Source organism: Megascapheus bottae, chromosome 29 (genome assembly GCF_031878675.1).
Source record: "Megascapheus bottae isolate mThoBot1 chromosome 29, mThoBot2.hap1, whole genome shotgun sequence".
NCBI classification, from domain to species: Eukaryota; Metazoa; Chordata; class Mammalia; order Rodentia; family Geomyidae; genus Megascapheus; species Megascapheus bottae.
The window spans coordinates 13,762,963-13,782,699 of NC_143537.1; the positions used below are offsets into that span (position 1 = coordinate 13,762,963).

The window sequence follows — 19,737 nt, forward strand, 5'->3', positions numbered from 1 at the left end:
ACCTGAAAAGCAGGGATGCCAGAGGACAGCCACCAGGCTCAGGCAGTGGGAACACTCTTGTTAGAACTCTAAGAATGTCCTTGAAGGCCAGATGCAGGTGGCTCATGCCTGTAATACTCAGGCTGAGATCTGAGGATCGAGGTTCAAAGCCAGCCTGGGCATGAAAAGTCCATGAGACTCATCTCCAATTAATTACCAAAAAAAAAACCCAGAAGTGGCACTGTGGCTCAACTTTGACCTGAAAAGCTCAGGGACAGCGCCCAGGCCCAGAGCTCAAGCCCCCCAACCTCCCCCCCCATAAAAAAAAGTCATTGCAACTCCCTGCTGGGACTTTGGCAAGTCTTTTCGGTCTCCTGAACCCAAAAGGTGCCTAGAAAATCCTGACTTTTCTACCTTAGAGTCTAAATAAAAGCACCACTCCCTGAGATTAGGAGAATACAAATCTTTGTGTCTGAACACTGAGGCTCAAACCTGTTATCCTAGCTACTCCAGAGACTGAAATATGAGGATCGTGATTTGAAGCCATCCCAGGCAGGAAAATCCGTGAGACTCATTATCTCCAATTAAGCGCCAAAAACAGCCAGAAGTAGAGCTGTGGCATAAGTGGTAGAGTGCTAGGACTGAGGGGGGACAAAAAAAGCTCAGGAACAGCACCCACCCCTTGAGTTCAAACCCCAGATCTGGCACGCATGCGCGCGCGCGCGCACACACACACACACACACACACACACACACACACACACACACACAAAGTCTTATGGACTGGGAAGAAGTGGGCGAGAGTCTTTAGCTATTCAGTGGGAGATGAAGTTCTGTTTCATCTTCCTCTGTGGATGACCATGGCGTGGTCAACAGCTTCTCTGCCCAGGGACCCTGGGACCATATAACAATGGGGTCTTTGTGCCCAGCAGCCAATGAGTAGCAGAGGTGGAGTTGGGGGGAGGCCTCAGCCCTAGGGAATGATACAGAAACAATGATTGAGTCAGTCTAGTGTGCCAGGGCAGATTTGACTTTCAGCCAGACCCACAAAAGGTGTAACATTGTCTGTTGCCATGCGTAAACCCAAACCCAACTTCTACAGGACTTTAGCCTGGGGCCTAGAGCTGGGTGACCTCAGCTCAGGCCTAGCTTAGACCTTGCAACATGGGGCCCTGAACTAGCCAAGGAGATGAGTTTGGAGAGGATCTGGCTGCTCTAAAAGAAGAGGAGAGAGCTGGGGGCCAATGGTTCACACCTATAATCTCGGCTACTCCAGAAGGCTGAGATCTGAGGATCATGGTTCAAAGCCAGCCAATGCAGGAAAGTCTATGAGACTCTTATCTCCAGTGAACCACCAGAAAATTGGAAGTGGCTGTGGCTCAAAGTGGTAGAGCACTAGTATTTAGCAAAAAGAGCTTGGGGACAGTGCCAAAGCCCTGAGTTTGAACCCTAGTGATGTGCACGCGCACGCATGCGCACGCGCGCACACACACACACACACACACACACACACACACACACAAGGAGAGGAGGTTTGGAGTAACTATAGAAAGATGAGCAGCCCTAGCCAGGAGGGAACAGGAGACAGTGTTGTGTGGTGTATAGGTTATAGACTTTAAGACCTAGAGCAGGTCATTCATTTCTCTGGCCCTTGGTTTCTTCATCTTTAAAGTGAGGAGGGTTAGCAGAGGCTGGGGGTCACATCTGTAATCCTAGCTATTCAAGAGGCTGAGATCTGGGGTCAGGAGTGTGCCCTAGTGGTAGAGTGTTTGCCTAACATGCACCAAGCCCTGGGTTTGATTCCTCGGTACCACATACACAGAGCTAGAAATGGTGCTGTGGCTCAAGTGGTAGAGCTCTAGCCTTGAGAAAGCCCAAGGACAGTGCTCAGGCCCTGAGTTCAAGCCCCAGGACTGGCCAAAAAAAAAAAAAAAAAAAAGGCTGAGATCTAAAGATTATGGTTTGAAGCTAGCCTGGGAAGACAAAGTCCCCAAAGACTCTTATCTCCAGCTAACCAGCAAAAAGCTAGGAATGGAGGTGTGGCTCAAGTGATAAAACACCAGCCTTGAGTGGCAAAAGTTAAGAGTCTAAGGCCCTGAGTTCAAGCACCAGTACTTGCTCACATGGAAGAAAGGAAGGAAGGAAGGAAGGAAGGAAGGAAGGAAGGAAGGAAGGAAGGAAGGAAGGAAGGGAGGGAAGAATCTGAATGGAAGTGTGGAAATGGTACCTACCTTTGGTTCACTAAATAACACCCTGCCTCAGGCTGTTCAGGTTCTAGCAGCAACGTTTGTGACTTTTCCTGACAAAGGGGACTTGTGTGGATTATGTTAAGGACTCTGAGATAATCCTAGATTATCCACAGGGCTCTAACATGAGTCATCAGAAGATGGAAGCAGAGAGTCAAAGTCACCCCCCTCCCAAACACACACACACAAAAGGAGTAACCGCAAATGAGTTCAAACTCCAGGCCCAACACAAAGCCAACATAATCTTATCAACTTGAAATGGGCGTACAGAGGGGTTTCAATTCTCTGTACCCATTTATGAGCATCATGCGTCTTTAATCCACAGCATCCCTTCTCCCACACCTCTCCACACCCCAAACTCCTCTGCTCCAGTTACCTGACTCCACTTTCACACGTGGACATTGGCTATTATGACTGTGTGTACCCACCCTCCCTTGAGCCTTCTTCCCCCCATCAAATATACAACTAAAATTCACAGTGAACATTTCCTCCCCACCCCACACAATTTATCAGGGAAGCTGCTCATGACAGCTTGTTTTGTTTGTCAGTGGAAGGCTTCAGCCAGGTTTTGGTGGTACACACCTGTCATCTGGGCTACTCAGGAGTCTGAGATCTGAGGATCATGGTTCGAAACCAGGCAGGACAGGAAAGTCTATGAGACTCTTATCACCACAGAACCACCAGAAAACTGGAAGGGGTGCTGTGGCTCCAGTGGTAGAGAGCCTTGAGCTGAAGAGCTCAGAGACAGCACCTAAGGCCTGAGTTCAGGCAACAACAAGAGAGAGAGAGAGAGAGAGAGAGAGAGAGAGAGAGAGAGAGAGAGAGAGAGAGAGAGAGAGAGAGAGAGAGAGAGAGAGAGAGAGAGAGAGAAACAGACACAGAGAGACAGACAGACAGAGAGAGACAGAACTTATTTGGAATTACTTTGCTCTTCTTGACATTACCTAATATAATATAACAGAATACTCTTGTAAGTTTTACTGGCCATAAAGTCAGGACACTGGGCCTGGCTCTGCCCCAGGGGGATGTTTGGGTAATCCTTCTCCCTCTTTAGGCCCACTGAACAAAGACAAAGCTGTTCTAGATGATTCCTGGGGTCCATCCAGCCTTGGCATTCCTGATGAGGCCACGGGGGCAGGGTAGGGAGTGGGGGTATCTGGTCAGGAGAGGAAGAAAGAAATGAAAAGACAGAGGTAGCTTTGGGGAGAGCAGGGGAGGCAGAGCCAGAGAGAAGGAGGAGACAGAGGAGGAGGAGGAGGGATTATGGGTGGAGGGAGGAAGCAAACCCAGCCCCCAGCTCTGAGTGGCTTCCTGTAGTCTGTCTCAAAACTCCAGCACATTCTTGCAGACCTTCTAACAGCTCGTTCTTCTCTCCCTGGTGCCTGCCTGCCTGCCTGCCTGCCTGCCTGCCTGCCACAAAGGTAAGGAAACTTCCTCCCTGTGGATTTGCTTTCCCTGCTAACCCCGGTTCACACACCCACTGCCTGTTGCGTTGGAGAAAGCAATTCAATAGTTTGTTACTTGTCTGTCAGGAACAAATAAAAACAAAGCCATTCCACTATGGCTTGGCCGCAGAATGTCTTCTCTCTGTCCCTCTGGTTTCAGAAGCTGTCTGTCTGTCTGTGTCTGTCCTCTTTTGCTCCTTTGTCAACGTGGCCACCATTATGGGATTCCAATCACAACCACTACTGAGTGGCTAGTCAACTGTTGATCCTGTGTGCCTATTTTTGTTTTAGAACAGTCTTTCTAGATTTGCTTCCCAAAGAAGCAGAAGAGATTTTCACACCCAGGCCCCCAAATGGCAAAAATGGGGTTTAGCCTCTTTAGGAAGCCTGGATGTTCCCCTACTAACCCTCCCTCCTCCAATCCCTCACCCCACCCCACCAACTCAGTCTGGCCCCATTCAGTGTCACCTACACTGAGCCTTCATGGTGGAATGATCACTGTTCCTCTGTCTCCTGGATTTCCAGGAGAGGGCCCCATGTCCTTAACCAAATGAGATCTCAAGGATACAGGATCGCAGATAACATCCCAGCAAGGAAACAGGAAAAAATAATAATAAGAGGACTACATTCCAGAGTGCCCTTTTGTACCTCACTGGGTTTGAAAGACACACAGAAATCCATCCAGCCTGTTGGATAGCAGATGACTTCTTTGGGATTGTCCAGTGGTCTTCTTAGGTCTTTTTTGGGGGGGAGAAGGGATCAGGGGAAAGATGATCACCCTAAAAGAGGTATGCATTTTTTCCTCAGAGAACGAGCATTCCCCCCCCCCTTTTTTTTTTTTACATCTCAGAATGATGCCTCTGGCTATTCTGCTGTAGAAAGAGCAAACCCAGGTAAGGACTTCTGACTTGATTTAAGGACAGTCTTCCGGGACAGTGCCCTGGGTTTTGCCTCTTTATCTGTGATATTAGAAGACTCTGGTCTTTAGAGTGTCTGGGATCCTCTGGAACTTTCTAAAGAAAGTCTCTTAAATGAGATCAGAAACTGGCCATTGGATGAGCAGGATGAGTGCGTTAAAAATCGGAGTTGTTAGGTTAGGGAAAGCCAAGAGTTAAATTAGCCACCAGTTGCCACATCGGCAAAGGGGAGGGGGGAGCGAGGGTGGGAGGGTGGGAGGGAGGGAGGGAGGGAGGGAGTATAGGGGCAGCCCCAGAAGGAATCAACTTTTGCAACTTTCTCCAAGTCCCACCCACTGTAGGAGCTCTTCTGGGCTGTGTGACTCACTCTCTGAGGAATGTTAGTCACCATGGTAACCCTTTTCTTTCTTTTCTTTTTCTTTCTTTCTTTTTTTTTTTTCCCCTCCAGGGTCTTTGCCTTTTGCAGGCTGGGAAAGGATTTAGGGAATACTCTGAGAACTTCTACCCTGCCCCCAGCACGCAGGAAACTCCCCCACAAACACCCACACAGGGAAGCACTTTGATCCCACGTATTTAATTTAATGCATCCTCATGTCAATGAAATCATTCAATCCTTGCTTCCCCCCCCCTTTGCAAACAGGGCAGCTCCATTTACTGGGGGGGGGGGAGTTATATAAAACTCCTCTTTACACCCATTTGTGTTGTTGTTTAAAAACGTATTGTGTAGACCATCATCTGTGGCTTCTGGCTGTAATCCTAGCTCCTCTGGAGGCTGAAATCTGAGACTCAAGGTTCAAAGCCAGTCTGGGTAAGAAAGTCTGTGAGACTTTTGTCTCCTATTAATGATTCCCCTAAAGTCCAAAGTGGCTCAAGTGGTAAAACCACTTTGAGCAAAAAAGCTAAGGGAAGCTCAGTGCTGGTTGATATAGTTTCCAGTGGTGGCTTTGAGCCTGAGAGCTGCTGAGACAAAAGAGAATGGATGTTCTCAAGGCTGGGAGCTCATGCCTGTAATCTTAGCTTCTCAGGAGGCTGAGATCAGAGCATCCTGGTTCAAAGCTAGCCAGGGCACAAAAGTCCATGAAACTCTTATCTCCAATCAACCACCAGAAAACTAGAAGTAGCATTGTGGCTCAAGTGGTAGAGCACTAGCCTTGAGCTGTAGAGCTCAGGGACAGGGTCCAGGCCCAGAGTCCAAGCTCTATGACTGGGGGATAGGATGGTAAGCTAAGGGACAGAGCATAGGTCCTGAGTTCAAACCCCAGTTCTGGCATTAAAAGAGAAAAACAAAATTCTCTTTTTGCTTGTCTGCCTAGCTCATGTGGCTTCATCATCATTAGAGCTAGTGCTGGTTTCAAGTGGCCACTAGTATTCTTCTAGATGATTCTTTTCTCCAATCCACCAATTTTAGGGGAGACAAGAAAAAGCTACCAAGGAGCTTCTGGGAAGACCTAAGGATTAAGGGAGTTACTCCCTCTTTCCCTGTTTCCTCCTCTCCCCCCTTCCTTTCCTCCTTCCCTCCCATCCTAACTTATGAAACAGGAACAGATGAGTCCTGCAGGCCAGAAGCAGCACATAAAAACAGAATCCTCTAGAAAAACAGGCTCCTCCTTAGCCCTGAGACATATTAAACAGTCACGCATGCCATAGAAACTGACGCTGGCTTGATGTCTATAGGGAGACTAAACAGAGACAACTCTCTCTACCGCTGGATTCCCCCCAGAAATTTAACAATAACTTTAGTTTTTGGCAGGGAGAAGGGGTGAGGGGAATCCTTTTGGGTCACATCCTTGTCATAGCATTAGGATCTCAGATGAAAAAAGAAAAACCCAAACAAACAAGGAGTAAAACAAGGTAAACAGCTAGATTGTTTCTCAACATCTGGAAGTTTGTCTCCACCCACTTGCCATAGGAACCAGAAGAGACTTGTCCCCCCCCCCCAAGTTTTGTATTCTATCCTGAAAAGAAGAGGCATAGCAAAGAACTTTCTCCTGGCCCATTCATGGAAAACCCACTGGTCATGGCAGCCAAAAGGAATGGGTTCTAATGATCTAGTAATGTCTGCACAGAAGGAGCATGGAAAGGTACACACAGCCACGTCTAGGGTTTTCTGAGGCCTTCCTCAGGGATGGGGTAACCTGGATACTTGGATGCTATTTGTGGTTTCCCCCAGAGGGCGCCAAGGAGAAGGATGAAGCCCCACCCTGAGTCTGGGCTAGCCACAGGAAAACGTGGCAACTTAGTGGTGTTTCTGGAATCTCAGTTGGGTGGAGTCTAGCCACAAAATTCCAGAGTCTCTGATTTGTCCCCCGAACTTTGACAGTCCTTGCTAGATTTCATTTAACATCTTCCTTTCCCAAGAGAAATATTACTGGTGGAAATGGGGAATTGAGCACTAAAGTCTGGGTTTGGGGGAGCTTTTTCTTGCATTGGTTTGGGAAGTCTGAGCTCAAAAGGATCTTAGGGTTGCCTGGCCCAAACTTTTCAAGGTGTTTCAAAGTGTCTCAGACCAGGCCCCACAACCCTCGGCTCCACAGCTCCACTCCAGTCACGCCCCCCTTTTTTTTTTCTTTCTTTTTTCCTTTTTTTTTCTTTTTTGTTAAGTCCTGGGGCTTGAGCTCAGAGCCTAGGCATTGTCCCTGAGATTTTTTTTTTTCACTCTACCACATGAGCCACAGCTCCACTTTGAACCTCTTTGGAGATAAAGGTCTCATAGACTTTCTGCTCAGGCTGACCTCAAACCATGGTCCTCAGATCTCAGCCTCTTGAGGAGTCGGAATGCTAGGCAGAAACCACCAGTTCCCAGCTTCAAGCAAATGTCTTTGAGATGCATCATTCCCTAAAATCTTTGACCCTCCAGTTAGACAGGAAGATTTGCAACTCAATTCCATGATGCTCCCTCTCTTTTCTTTCTTTCTTTCTTTCTTTCTTTCTTTCTTTCTTTCTTTCTTTCGTTCTTTCTTTCTTTCTTTCTTTCGTTCTTTCTTTCGTTCTTCCTTTTTTTCCTATCAGTCCTGGGGCTTGAACCCAGGGCCTGGGCACTCTCCTTGGGCTTTCTCAAGGTTAGTGCTCTATTCCTGGAGCCACAGCACCACTTCCAGATTTTTCTGTGTGTGTGGTTCTGGGGAATCGAACCCAGGGCTTCATGCATGCTAGGCAAGCACTCTACCACTAGGCAAAGCTCCTGGCCCCCATGTTACTCTTCCTAAGAGTCAATAATCCTGAGCCATACAGTCTAGAATTCTGCGACTCTGAGATTTCCTCCTTCCTGCGACATTCAGTGACTTTTCCATACCCAGGGAAACCTAAGGAGACCCTTTATGTTAAAAAGGAGGTGAGCTGGGGATGGGGGAGTGAGGGTAGCTGTACTTTTCCACCTCCAAATCTTTCCAGACAGAGAGAGAGAGAGAGAGCTCAGCTTCAGGTCCACCTGGCAGCCAATACTAATGACTAGTGTTCAGTTCTCTCCAGAGCAAATAAAGGCCACAGGAAAGGACGCCATGTCCAGAACCCAAAGCAGTGGCGACGGTCGGGTTGGGCAACGGATGCATATGTTTGATGATCGTCCAGCCAAGGGAAATACGCCTCCATTTCCTCTCTTGCTTGGGGCTTTTTTTTTCTTTCCTGTACCTTAGGGCCAAGAAGCCACCACCTTAGTTGTTGGCTAGTTCTTTCCTTTCTGCAGGCTTCCATCTTCCTTCCTTCTTTCCTTTCTTCCTACCTTCCTTCCCTTCTTTCTCCCTCTGTCCATCTTCCCATCTGTTTCCCTCCCACCTTCCCACCAGTACTGGGACTTGAACTCAGTACCTGAACACCATCCCTTAGCTTTTTTCGCTCAAGCTGGCCCTCTGCTACTTAAGCCACAGCTCTACTTCTGGCTTTGTTAGTGGTGGTGGTTAATCGGTGGTAATAAGAATCTCAGAGATTCTCCTACCCAAACTGGGCTTCAAACCATGATCCTCAGGTCTCAGCCTCCTGAGGAGCTAGGATTACAACCATGAGCCACCACTGCCTGGCGTTTTTCTGATGTGCTAACCTCAAAGTTGATTTCACCCACAGCCAGTCCTATCTGGGATGTTTCTCCCATGACATGGCTTTGCCATCGTTGTCAGCTGGAAGTGCGTGTGTGTGTGTGTGTGTGTGTGTGTGTGTGTGTGTGTGTGTGTGTGTGCGTGTGTGTGTGTGCGCGTGCGTGCGTGTGTGTGTGTGCGTGTGTGTGTGTGTGTGTGTGTGTGTGTGTGTGCGTGTGTGTCTTCTTTTGGATCTAGCTTCCAGTCTTTCTTTGGCCCTTCAACCTCAAACAATCTCAGACAAATTCTTGAGCAGATAGGTGAGGCGTAATGTGAAGGGACCTTCTAGAACATGATAGGAAAGGAAACATCACGTTCCTCTGGGAGTTCAAGTCATTGTGAAACAGTGCTAAGTTCCCACAGCAGTTACCTTCGATTCCTGCTTGTTTGTTTTTTCTGGCAGTTGGGGTTTGAACCAAGGGCCTGGGTACTATCCTTGAGTTTTCTTTCCTTCCTTCCTTTCTCTCTCTTTTCCTTCCTTCCTTCCTTCCTTCTCTCTTTCTTTCACTCAAAGCTATCACTTTACCACTTGAGCCACAGCTCCACTTCTGACTTTTGGTGGTTCACTGGAGATACGAGTCTCATGGATTTTCCTGCTCAGGCTGGCTACAAACCAGGATCCTCAGATCTCAGCCTCCTGAGTAGCTAGGATTATAGACAGAAGCTACAGGTACCTGGCAGGGTTTTTTTGTTTGTTTGTTTTTCAATTCCATGCATATCCCATGGAACTAGGGGTTGACTAATTATGTCTCATCTAGCCCAGTAAAGGATTATTCTGGAACATGTTTCCTCTGGTCTGTTTCTGCTACTCTCATTTCATCCAAGAAAAGATAGATAATAGCAAAGAAGACAATGTGTACCAACGCCAGCCCGTGCTTCTAGTGTGTATGGGAAGGGGGGTGGAATCAAACCCAGGGCCTTCTGGTTGCTAAGCACGAACTCTATCACTGAGCTACACTGCCAGCCTTGCCTGCAGTGTTCTAAGAGTCTTATAAGGATTCAATCCATCTCCAAAGGCATCTAATATAATCTCCCATGGATGGGTGGACAAAGCAATGTCTGGGCAGGATAGAGGACTCAATCTATACCCTGGGAGGTACTGAGGTAGATAGAAGAAGCAGCCTGGCATTTATTCTAGTCTTAAGCCCAGAGATTTTCCCACAATGCCAAGCTACCCCTCCCCTTTTCCCCAGTGGTGTCCTTGCTCAGCTGAGGGGTCTTCGATGGAAGCAGGGGTGAGGAGCCTGAGGGAGAGGGAGGATCAGTCAGAAGTTTTCAGGGAGGCAGATTTAGATCAGTCTAAAGAATCAGCTTAAGAACTTTCTGGAGCCATTTGGAGATGAAAGTCCAGTTAGTTAACAAAGTAAAATTTGTCCACTGGGAGGTGATCGATTACACCTGTCATCCTAGCTACTCGGGAGGCTGAGATCTGACAATCCTGGATCGAAGCCAGCCCTGGTAGGGAAGTCTGCAAGATTCTTCCTGCCAGTTAATTATATATATATTTTTTAAAGTTAGAAATGGATCTGTGACTCCAAGTGGTAGAGTATTAGCCTTGAGCACACAAAGCTCAGGGACAGTGCCCAGGCCCTGAGTTCAAGCCCCAGGACCCTGATGTATGTGGGAGTACATGCACACACACATGGACCACCCTCAGGTTTCCATGGAGACTTAGTCCAAGACTATTGTTCTTTGTCTTCACGGTGGCTTTGTCTCAAATTGGCAAGAGGCCGCTATTGCCCATTCGTGCCTTCTGTTACAGAGAGGAGGAGGGAAGGGTGGGGGAGAGATCTGAGAATAAAACAGAAAATAGTCTTAGAACCTCAGAGACAGATTCAGATCTACCATTGGTTACTCTTACTTGGTAAATGAGCCTCTCACCTTCCTTCACTCACTTCTTAAAGTTCCAACTAAGTGTATTTAGAAATGAGACTTTTCTGTCATAACCATCCATGGAACCAAAAGTCTGTCATCAATTCAAGGAAATGGCCAAAAGGAACAGAAGGAAAGCAAAGTAGTTCTATTGAATCCCAGCTGGATATCGTTTCAAGTGGTGGCTCTGAGCCAGAGGGCTGCTAAGACAAAAGAAAATGGATATTTCCAGGGCTGGGAGCTCATGCCTGTAATCCCAGCTACTCCAGGGGCTGAGATCTAAGGATCATGGTTCAAAGCCAGTCCAAGCAGGAAAAGTCCATGGGGCTCTTATTTCCAATGAACCCTCCTACCCACAAAAGAAAAGCCGTAAGTGGAGCTATAGCTTAAGTGGTAGAGTGCTAGCCTTGAGTTAAAAATGTTCAGGGACACTGAAGTCTCTCTTTCTCTCTCTCTTTCTCCTTCCTACAGAGTTCTATCCACCACCATGAGAACCTGGGTCTTCTTTCTCCTCTGCCTGGCTGGCAGGGTGTTGGCAGCTCCTGTAAGTATTTCAAGATCTCATCTTTAGCTGGGTTTGGTGATGTCTCCTGTTATCTCAGTTCTTCCAAAGCCTCAGTGTGACTTCTGGCTTTTTCTGTGTATGTGATACTGAGGAATCGAACCCAGGGCTTTGTGCATGCTAGGCAAGCACTCTACCACTAACGCACAGGCCCAGCTCTTAAAAAAAAAATCCAAAGGTCTGGAGGTTGGCCTAGTGGTTAAAGTGCTTGCCTAGCATGCATGAAGACCCAGGTTCGATTCCTTGGTACCACATATAGAAAAAAGCCGGAAGTGGTGCTGAGGCTCAAGTGGTAGAGCTCTAGCCTTGAGAAAGTCCAAGGACAGTGCTCAGGCCCTGAGCTCAAGCACAGGACTGGCAAAAAAAAAAAAAAATCCAAGACTTGATTTGAAAAATAACTAAAGCAAACCTGTTGGTGTGGCCCAAGTGGTAAAGGACTTGCCTACTAAAGCACTAACCCTTGAGTTTAAACCTAATTTCTGCCAAACAAGCAAACAAGCCCCCAAATACACCAGTTCCATCTTTTTAGTCTTACCCCTTATCATTCTTCCCTCTAGAGTGGGGGGGAGGGTTTGAATTTGGATGCTGATAAGAGAAGTTGATGGAACAGAGTCCAGCCATACCGAGAGGAGATAGGTTTGTGATCAGCCAGGTTATTTGGCTGCAAATAACAGAATTCAGCTGGCTCACTCCTGTAATCCTAGCTACTCAGGAGGCTGAGAACCGAGGATCCTGGTTCAAAGCCAGCCTGGGCAGGGAGTGCCATGAGTTTTCTTATCTCCAATAAACTCCTCAGGAAAAGCCAGAAGTGGTGCTATGGTTCAAGTAGTAGAGCACCAAATCTTTGAAAAAGCCCAGTGACATGCAAGATCCAGTACCTATAGCAGGGAGGGAGAGCGGGTGAAGGTGTTGGGCCCGGTGGCTTACACTTAGCTACTCAGGGAGCTGAGATCTGAGGATCACAGTTCAAAGCCTGAAGTGGGTCTTGACTTTGAACTTGACCTTGACCTGTCTATCTCATTCCAGCAACAGCAGGACGCTCTGCCTGATGAGACAGAGGTGGTGGAGGAAACTATGGCTGAGGTGACTGAGGTAAGGAGTCCAGGATATGGAGTATGGGTTGGGAAGGCAATGCCAGGCTCCTAGCTCATCTCCTTCCCTGCTACAAATAGGTGTTGGGACTCCTCATGCTGGAGGGAATATTTCCCCGCCCCCTTTCCTCCTGAGTGATCCCCACATATTCCCAGATTCTCACTAGCACCTAAAGTTAGGAAGCATGGTCTGGAATTGGAGGTGGCCACCATTTTATTTTTTGTTTGTTTGTTTGCTTTCCATTCCAGGTCCCTGTGGGAGCCAACCCCGTCCAGGTGGATGTAGGAGAATTTGAGGATGGTGCTGAGGAAGCTGGAGAGGAGGTGATGGCTGACAGTAAGTCCTTCAGTGACTCCAGGCCCAGGCCTAAGGAAAGACATTGGCTAGTGTGAGGGGTTTGTGCAAAGGAAATGTAGGGTGGGGCTCTTGTAGGATTGTGGAGAGAGACTGCTGGGAATAGTCTGGCCTTTCTTCCCCTGGAATCTGGACTCTGGGGAGGGATCTATGCATAGCCAAGCCATCATCCGGTGAGTAGCTGGAGAGGAAGGTCTCTAGCGGGAAGCAGGAAGTAGCCTCCCTCAACTCTTTGTCATGAATCCAAGCTATGGTTCACATTCCTTGGAGGTTACTGAGATTTCCCATGGCTGTTTCTGCCTCTGCCTCCTCCTCCTCCTCCTTCGCCTGCTCCTCCTCCTCCTCTTTCCTCTTTCTTCCACTTCCTCCCCCTCTCCTTCTTCTTCTCCTCCTTCTTCTGCTTCCTCTTTTCATCTTCCTTCCTTTTCTTCCTCCTGCTTCTTTCTCCTCCTCCTCTTTCCTTTCATCTTTTTTTTTTTGATGACAGAGGGAGAGAAATGGCCTACAGCTTTCAGATTGAGTCTGTCGGGTTGAGATGCCTAAGGTGTAGAGAACATGGATGCTGAATTTCATCTTGCCTTGGGAATATGGCCTAGTGGTAGAGTGCTTGCCTAGTATGCATGAAGCCCTGGGTTCCATTCCTTGGGACCATATACACAGAAAAAGCCAGCAGTGGTGCTATGTATGGCTCCAAGCGGCAGATTGTTAACCTTGAGCTAAAAGCTCAAGGACAGTGCTCAGGCCCTGAGTTCAAACCCCAAGACAGCCCCCCCCTCCAAAAAAAATATATATATTCATCTTGTTTTCTCCACAAGCTATCTCAACGTCTCCGAGCCTGAGCTTCCTTATCTTAACACAGGAATAAAGGGGAAATGGTGGACTCTTGCCCCTTGGTTTGGGGAAGGATTGTAACTGAAAGTATGTAAGATTTAGCTCAGCCAGGCACGGGTAGCTCACACTTGAAATCCTAACTACTCAGGAGGCTGGGATCTGAGCAGCGCAGTTCAAAGCCAGCTGGGGAAGAAAAGTCCGTGAGACTCCTATCTCCAAGGAAACACTCAAAAAAAGTTGGAAGTGGTACTGTGGCTCAAATAGTAGAGTGCTATCCTTGTGCCAAAAAAGCTCAGAGTCGGCGCCCAAGCGTAGCATTCCAGGCCTAGGACTGGTACAAAAAAAAAGTCTTAGCCCACAGCCTACAGAGCAGGACAACAAAAATAATCCAAAAATAAGCATTAGGGAGAAAATAAATAGCTAGGTGACTCTTATCCCGAGGGATAACTAATGAGGATGGGGGACCAAACTAAGATGAGAGGTTTTATGTTTTGCCAGGGCCTGACCACTACCCATGAGCTTCTTTTGCTCAGTGTTAGCAGTCTACCACTTGAGCTACGGCACCACTTCCAGCTTTTTCTGTGTCTGTGATACTCAGGGCTTCATGCATGCTAGGCAAGCATACTCCTGGCCTCAAGTGTGAGGTTGAATCACCAGCCCTCCTTCTTCCTGTTGTTGTCTTCTGGTGTTGACAAGAGTCAGCTGGGCTCCATTGTGCGGTCCCCAGTGTCTTTCCCTCTTCCTTTTCCTTTCCCAGACATTTATGTCTGTGTTATTCAACCTCCCAGCTTTTAAATCTATGACAGCAGCTGTCCAGGAGCTATTTTAGAAAGTCTATTCTAAGCCGGGCACTGGTGGCTCACCTGTCATCCCAGTTGCTCAGGAGGCTGAGATCTGAGGATCACAGTTCAAAGCCAGCCCAGGAAAGGAAGTCTGTGAGACTCTTAGTTGCAGTGACCATTAAAAAGCCCAAAGTGGAGCTGTGGCTCAAGGGGTAGAGCACCAAGCTTGAGTGAAAAAAAACGCAGGGACAATATACCCAGGCCTGAATTCAAGGGTCAGTATTGGCACACATACACACACATACATGCCTGGTTTCAACTGTGACTTCAACTTCTAGTCCCAAACCCAGCTATTTGTGCTCCCTAATTGTAGATTGCTAGGCTTTGTGAGGATTCAAAAGCTCAGAGTAAAGAACCACAGCCAAAGACTGTATTTTTTTTTTCCTTGTCTCAGGGCTTGAACTCAGGGTCTGGGCACTGTTCCTGAACTTTTTGCCATTCAAGGCTAAGTATTCTACTGCTTTTAGACAATGTTACTTCTGGATTTCTCTGAGTAGCTTATTGGAAATGAGTCTCATGGACTGTCCTGTCTGGGCTGGCTTTGAACTGTGATCCTCAGATCTCATCAGGGATTATAGGCATGAGTTCTGTCTGATGGCTTGCTGATTCGATGCCCTTGTGCCCTTCAGACCCTTGTCTGAACCATCACTGCAAACACGGCAAGGTGTGTGAACTGGATGAGAGCAACACCCCCATGTGCGTATGCCAGGATCCCACCAGCTGCCCCGCCCCCGTTGGCGAGTTTGAGAAGGTAAGAGCTGAAGAATGAGGCCTCCTGCAACACAACACGGGTGCAGGAGACTGTGCGTGGTGGGGAGACTAGCAGTTCTACCAGGGAGAGCTCTGATTTCAGAAGTCCTCTGGCTGTATCCAATCTTCACAGGAAATGGAGGAGAGGGGGTGGTGACATTCTCACTGCCCAGGAAGCCAATGAGAGTTAAATAAGCATCACCAAGTTCAAGTTCACTTATCCCAGAACATAGACTGTGGGATCAGAAGGAATAGAAGATTTCAAATCTTTTCTTTGCTACTTCTTGGCTATGAGACCTTAGCTAAAGTGCAAAGCCTGTTCCAGCCTCTGCTCTCTCATGTCCAAAGTGGCATAGAAATGGTTAACCCCTAGGGTTCTTGTGGGAATTTTATTTTGGGGAGACTATTTAATTAGAACCCACTAAGTTCTATTTATTTAGTTAGTTAGTTGGTAGAGGCCCTTGAACTCTAGGCCTGGGTGCTGTCTCTAAGCTCTTCAACTCAAGGCTAGCCCTCTACCATTTTGAGGCACAGCGCCACTTCCAGTTTTCTGTTGGTTCACTGGAGATAAAGAATCTCATGGATTTTCATGCCTGGGCTGGCTTTGAACTTCAATCCTCAGATCTCAGCCTCCTGAGTGGCTAGAATTACAGGCCTGAGCCACCAGCACCCAGTCCCATCCCCATCCTTAACTTGTCCTTCAAATGTCCTTTCATGTCTCAGCCCTGACTCACTTCTGGCTCTGCTCTGTGGCCCTTAGTGGCTCCTCTCTGCTGTGGCTCAGTGATGGAGCCTCGAGTGGGTTCTTGTCACAGCCCCTCAGGAATTCACAGTGTGACCTTGGGTTAACTGTATTCCTTGCTTGGGCCTCAGTGTCCCCTATCTGTGAAATGGGCCAGGATGGTGGTAGCTCTGAAGGGTTCTGGGCGTGAAGATGGGGTGTTCTTGACTCACAGGTATGCAGCAATGACAACAAGACCTTCGACTCTTCCTGCCACTTCTTTGCCACCAAGTGCACTCTGGAGGGCACTAAGAAGGGACATAAGCTCCACCTGGACTACATCGGGCCTTGCAAATGTGAGTCAACCCTTCCCTCCTCAGGCACAGGGCTTTGAACAGCTGGAACTGCAGGCATGAGCCACCAGTGCTGGAAAAGATATTGACGTACAATACATATATGTATATATAGCATATATGTACATGTAGATATTATTGGTACTAAAGCTTGAACTCAGGGCCTCTCACTCTCCCTGGGCCTTTATTTTTGCTCAAGGCTGGCCTGTTATCATTTGAGCGACAGTTCTACTTCCGGTTGAGCCACAGTATCACTTCTGGCTTTTTCTGTGGATGTGGTGCTAAGGAATGGAACCTAGGGCTTCATGTATCCACATGTCCCAGAATTTGACCTCCCAGCCTGGCCCATCACCCCAGACGCTGTGAAAACTACTGGGGTGAACTTTTCCCTAAGTCCACACCTGAGCAAGCAGCAGACAACTCTTTGCCCTTTGTTACACTCTCCTGGCTCATTGGTCTTAGATGAGACCAGCCCAGAGAGATGACCTTGGCTCCCTGACAAGGTCATGAAAGGAAGAAAGGACTTGGGAGTTGGGCGTGGTGTGGGCTGTGTGGCGGGCCTGGAGGAAGGCAGAAAGATCTGAGTTGGCCACTTTTTGTGTCCTCAACCCTAGACATTGCCCCCTGCCTGGACACCGAGCTGACTGAATTCCCCCTGCGCATGCGTGATTGGCTGAAGAACGTTCTGGTCACTTTGTATGAGAGAGATGAGAACAATAATCTTCTGACCGAGAAGCAGAAGCTGCGAGTAAGTGAATTCTTTCTGTTTGTTTGGTGCTCAGTCTGGCTCCGAACCTCGATCCTCAGAGCTCAGCCTCCTGAGGAGCTGGGATTACAGGTGTGAGCTGCTGGCTCTCTCAGGTCTCTGGAGTGAGGCACTAGCTCTGAGCTCCATGTCACTTCCTCTCTGTCGCTGGGGACTTTGGTTTGGCAAATGCATGCTGTAGGCCTCTTGGCACTGGTGGAAGCGCCCTGCCCAGTCTTCACCTTCCCTCCTGTACCCCTCAAAACCTTGGTCACCCCTGGTATTACCATTCCCACAGGTGAAGAAGATCCACGAGAATGAGAAGCGCCTGGAGGCCGGGGACCATCCCGTGGACTTGCTGGCCCGAGACTTCGAGAAGAACTATAACATGTACATCTTCCCTGTGCACTGGCAGTTCGGCCAGCTGGACCAGAACCCCAATGACGGGTAAGACCCTGGCCCCCCAACACCACAGGGACCCGGGATACAGTCACAAGCCAAGGCTGATAGAATCATTAGATTCTAGGAATGTCGGCCTCCCCAGTCCTCAGGATCTCTGCCTGAGGTCCAGGAAGCATCTAGAAGAAGACTGTTTAATTGGGAGAAAAGATCTAGGAGGTTCTGTCGTGACAGAGGCTGAAGCACCTTGTGTGTGAATACTCCAACTTAGGGTGCCGGAAAAGACAAGAAGCCCTAGGGAAAGAGGATCAGACCCCAAAAGATGTGGGGTAAAATAGGGCACTGTTTGGGGGTGTCCTGAGCCTCTGCCTTGCTGGTAGTTCTTGCCGATTCATCCATCTTAGCTACTCAAGAGGCTGAGATCTGAGGATCAAGGTTCGAAGCCATCCCTGAGCAGGAAAGTCCATGAAACTCGTATCTCCAATGAAAAGCTGGAAGTGGCACTGTGACTCAAGTGGTAGCGCACTAGCCTTCAGCCAGAGAAGCTCAGGGACATTGCCCAGGCCCTGAGTTCAAGCCTGAGGATCACGCACACGCACACACACACACACGTGCATGCATGCATACACGCACAGCGAGTTCCCGACAGCAACCCGAGAGAGTGATACCGCGTCCCCGCTCTGTCCATGAGCTTCTTTGTACAAAGCTAGCACTCTTCCACTTGAGCCAGAGCACCATTTCTGGCTTTGTCCTGTGTCTATGGGTCCTAAGGAATCGAACCCAGGACTTCATGCATGCTAGGCAGGCACTCTACCACTAGGCCACACTCCCAGCCCCAAATCTTTACTTTCCCAGAGGAAATGGGGTGGGGGGGGGCATGAAACCCACCAAGCATCCTTTCATTTCTGGAAGCCACATCTGCCTTCCCGAGGGTACCCAGAAAGAGGCGGGATCACTTGTTCTGGCTGATCAGTCATTGTCTCTCCCTGTGGATGTGCAATGTTCTAAGTCTCCCTCCCGGGGCCTCTCTGGTGACCCCCCACCCCCCGCTTTCCCTTGCTTCCCTGCCACCCCCCCCATGTTGACGTGCTCATGTCCTCCTCTCTTCCAGGTACCTGTCCCACACTGAGCTGGCACCACTCCGTGCTCCACTTATCCCCATGGAACATTGTACCACTCGCTTCTTTGAGACATGTGACCTGGACAATGACAAGTACATTTCTTTGGATGAATGGGCTGGCTGCTTCAGCATCAAGGAGAGTGAGTATCAGAGGATTGGAAATGTGGGGCCCCGACCCTCTCTGCTGGCCTCTCCTTGATGGGTCTGTCCATTCTCTCTGGGGTGTTTTCTAGATCCTTCTCTGTCTGTGAGAAGGTCTCTGTCCCTTTCCCCTAACTGGAGCATGAAAGCTTGATTTCTTGCCAGTTCTATTTTGGGGAATCGGGAGGCCCCATGGGGGAGGAAAGAAGAAATTAACTTGGTGATGTAGCTAAGAGATCAGGATTTCTCAGAACTAGAGGAGACTAAAGTTCGTGTCACCAAGTCCTTGGGGATTTTGAGCTAGCCACTTCCACCTACTTCTGGGATGGAGGAAGAGTTAACAGCTCCTGCCAAATCTATCTTTGTGGATGCAGGGCTCTTTTTTTTTATTTATTTTTATTTTTGACAGTCCTGGGGTTTGAACTCAGAGCCTGGGCACCGTCCCTGAACTTCTTTTGCTCAAGGCTAACACTCTACCACTTGAGCCACCATGCCACTTCCAGCTTTTTTCTGTATTTGTGGTACTGAGGAATTGAACCTAGAGCTTGATGCATGCTAGGCAAACACCCTACCACTAAGCCACACTCGCAGCCAAGGGCCTCATTTTTAACTGTGTCTTCTCTCTTCACTTTGCAGAGGATATCAACAAAGACCTTGTCATCTGAGATGGCAGCCCTTCCTCCTTCAGCAATCCTGGATTTTCTTTCTGATATCTCCTCCTCAGTTTCCCCCATTCCCCTCCTCCTCTCTAAGATTTAAATGTTTGGATGGTTTGGTGTTCTGCCTGGAGACAAGGTGCTAACATAGATTTCAATGAACATATTAACGGTGCTAAGAACAAACAAAACAACAACAAAAAAAAGAAAAACACAGAAATTGTAACTCATGACCTTCCAAGTTGTAGGTTTTGTTTGGGGCCTACACACATCAGCTTATGCTCTGCCCAAGCCTCACACATCTGTATCATCTGCTGACTCTCTCTCTCTCTCTCTCTCTCTCTCTCTCTCTCTCTCTCTCTCTCTCTCTCTCTCTCTCTCTCTCTCTCTCTCTCTCTCTCCTTAAATCTGTTCCTCTCCAGAGTCAGACGCTGTGTTCATTTCATTTCAGGGGAGCTGGTAGCCTGAGAGTTTGGGCAAACAAAAAAGGAAGTATAACAGACACATTGATACGAGATACAGGCAAGAATGTTCTGGAACTTGAGCTGTGGTGGGAGATATTCCCCCCACCACACACACACATTCACACTTACAAGGGAAGATGGGGGGTAGGGGAGAGTGGGGAAGAGGTCACCCAGAATGGCA

At 48.3% G+C, this 19,737-nt stretch overlaps 1 protein-coding gene across 1 annotated transcript; it reads left to right on the forward strand.

The window, feature by feature from the left end:
* The first annotated feature begins 3,534 nt into the window (after nt 1-3,534).
* Sparc (secreted protein acidic and cysteine rich) lies at nt 3,535-19,304 on the forward strand. Its single transcript, XM_090320819.1, has 10 exons — nt 3,535-3,646; nt 10,998-11,070; nt 12,115-12,180; nt 12,429-12,516; nt 14,837-14,958; nt 15,914-16,034; nt 16,646-16,779; nt 17,075-17,223; nt 18,287-18,435; nt 19,073-19,304. Exons 2-10 carry the CDS (start codon nt 11,014-11,016, stop codon nt 19,099-19,101), a joined length of 915 nt encoding a protein of 304 aa, XP_090176945.1. The 5' UTR covers nt 3,535-3,646; nt 10,998-11,013; the 3' UTR covers nt 19,102-19,304.
* Nucleotides 19,305-19,737: the final 433 nt, after the last annotated feature.

Excerpts from the sequence above, each read along its gene's own strand:
- Sparc (XM_090320819.1), top strand. The coding sequence starts at position 11,014 with ATGAGAACCTGGGTCTTCTTTCTCCTCTGCCTGGCTGGCAGGGTGTTG. Across the intron at positions 12,181-12,428 it reads CTATGGCTGAGGTGACTGAG|GTCCCTGTGGGAGCCAACCC; the intron begins GTAAGGAGTCCA and ends TTTCCATTCCAG. Across the intron at positions 16,780-17,074 it reads CCGAGAAGCAGAAGCTGCGA|GTGAAGAAGATCCACGAGAA; the intron begins GTAAGTGAATTC and ends CCATTCCCACAG.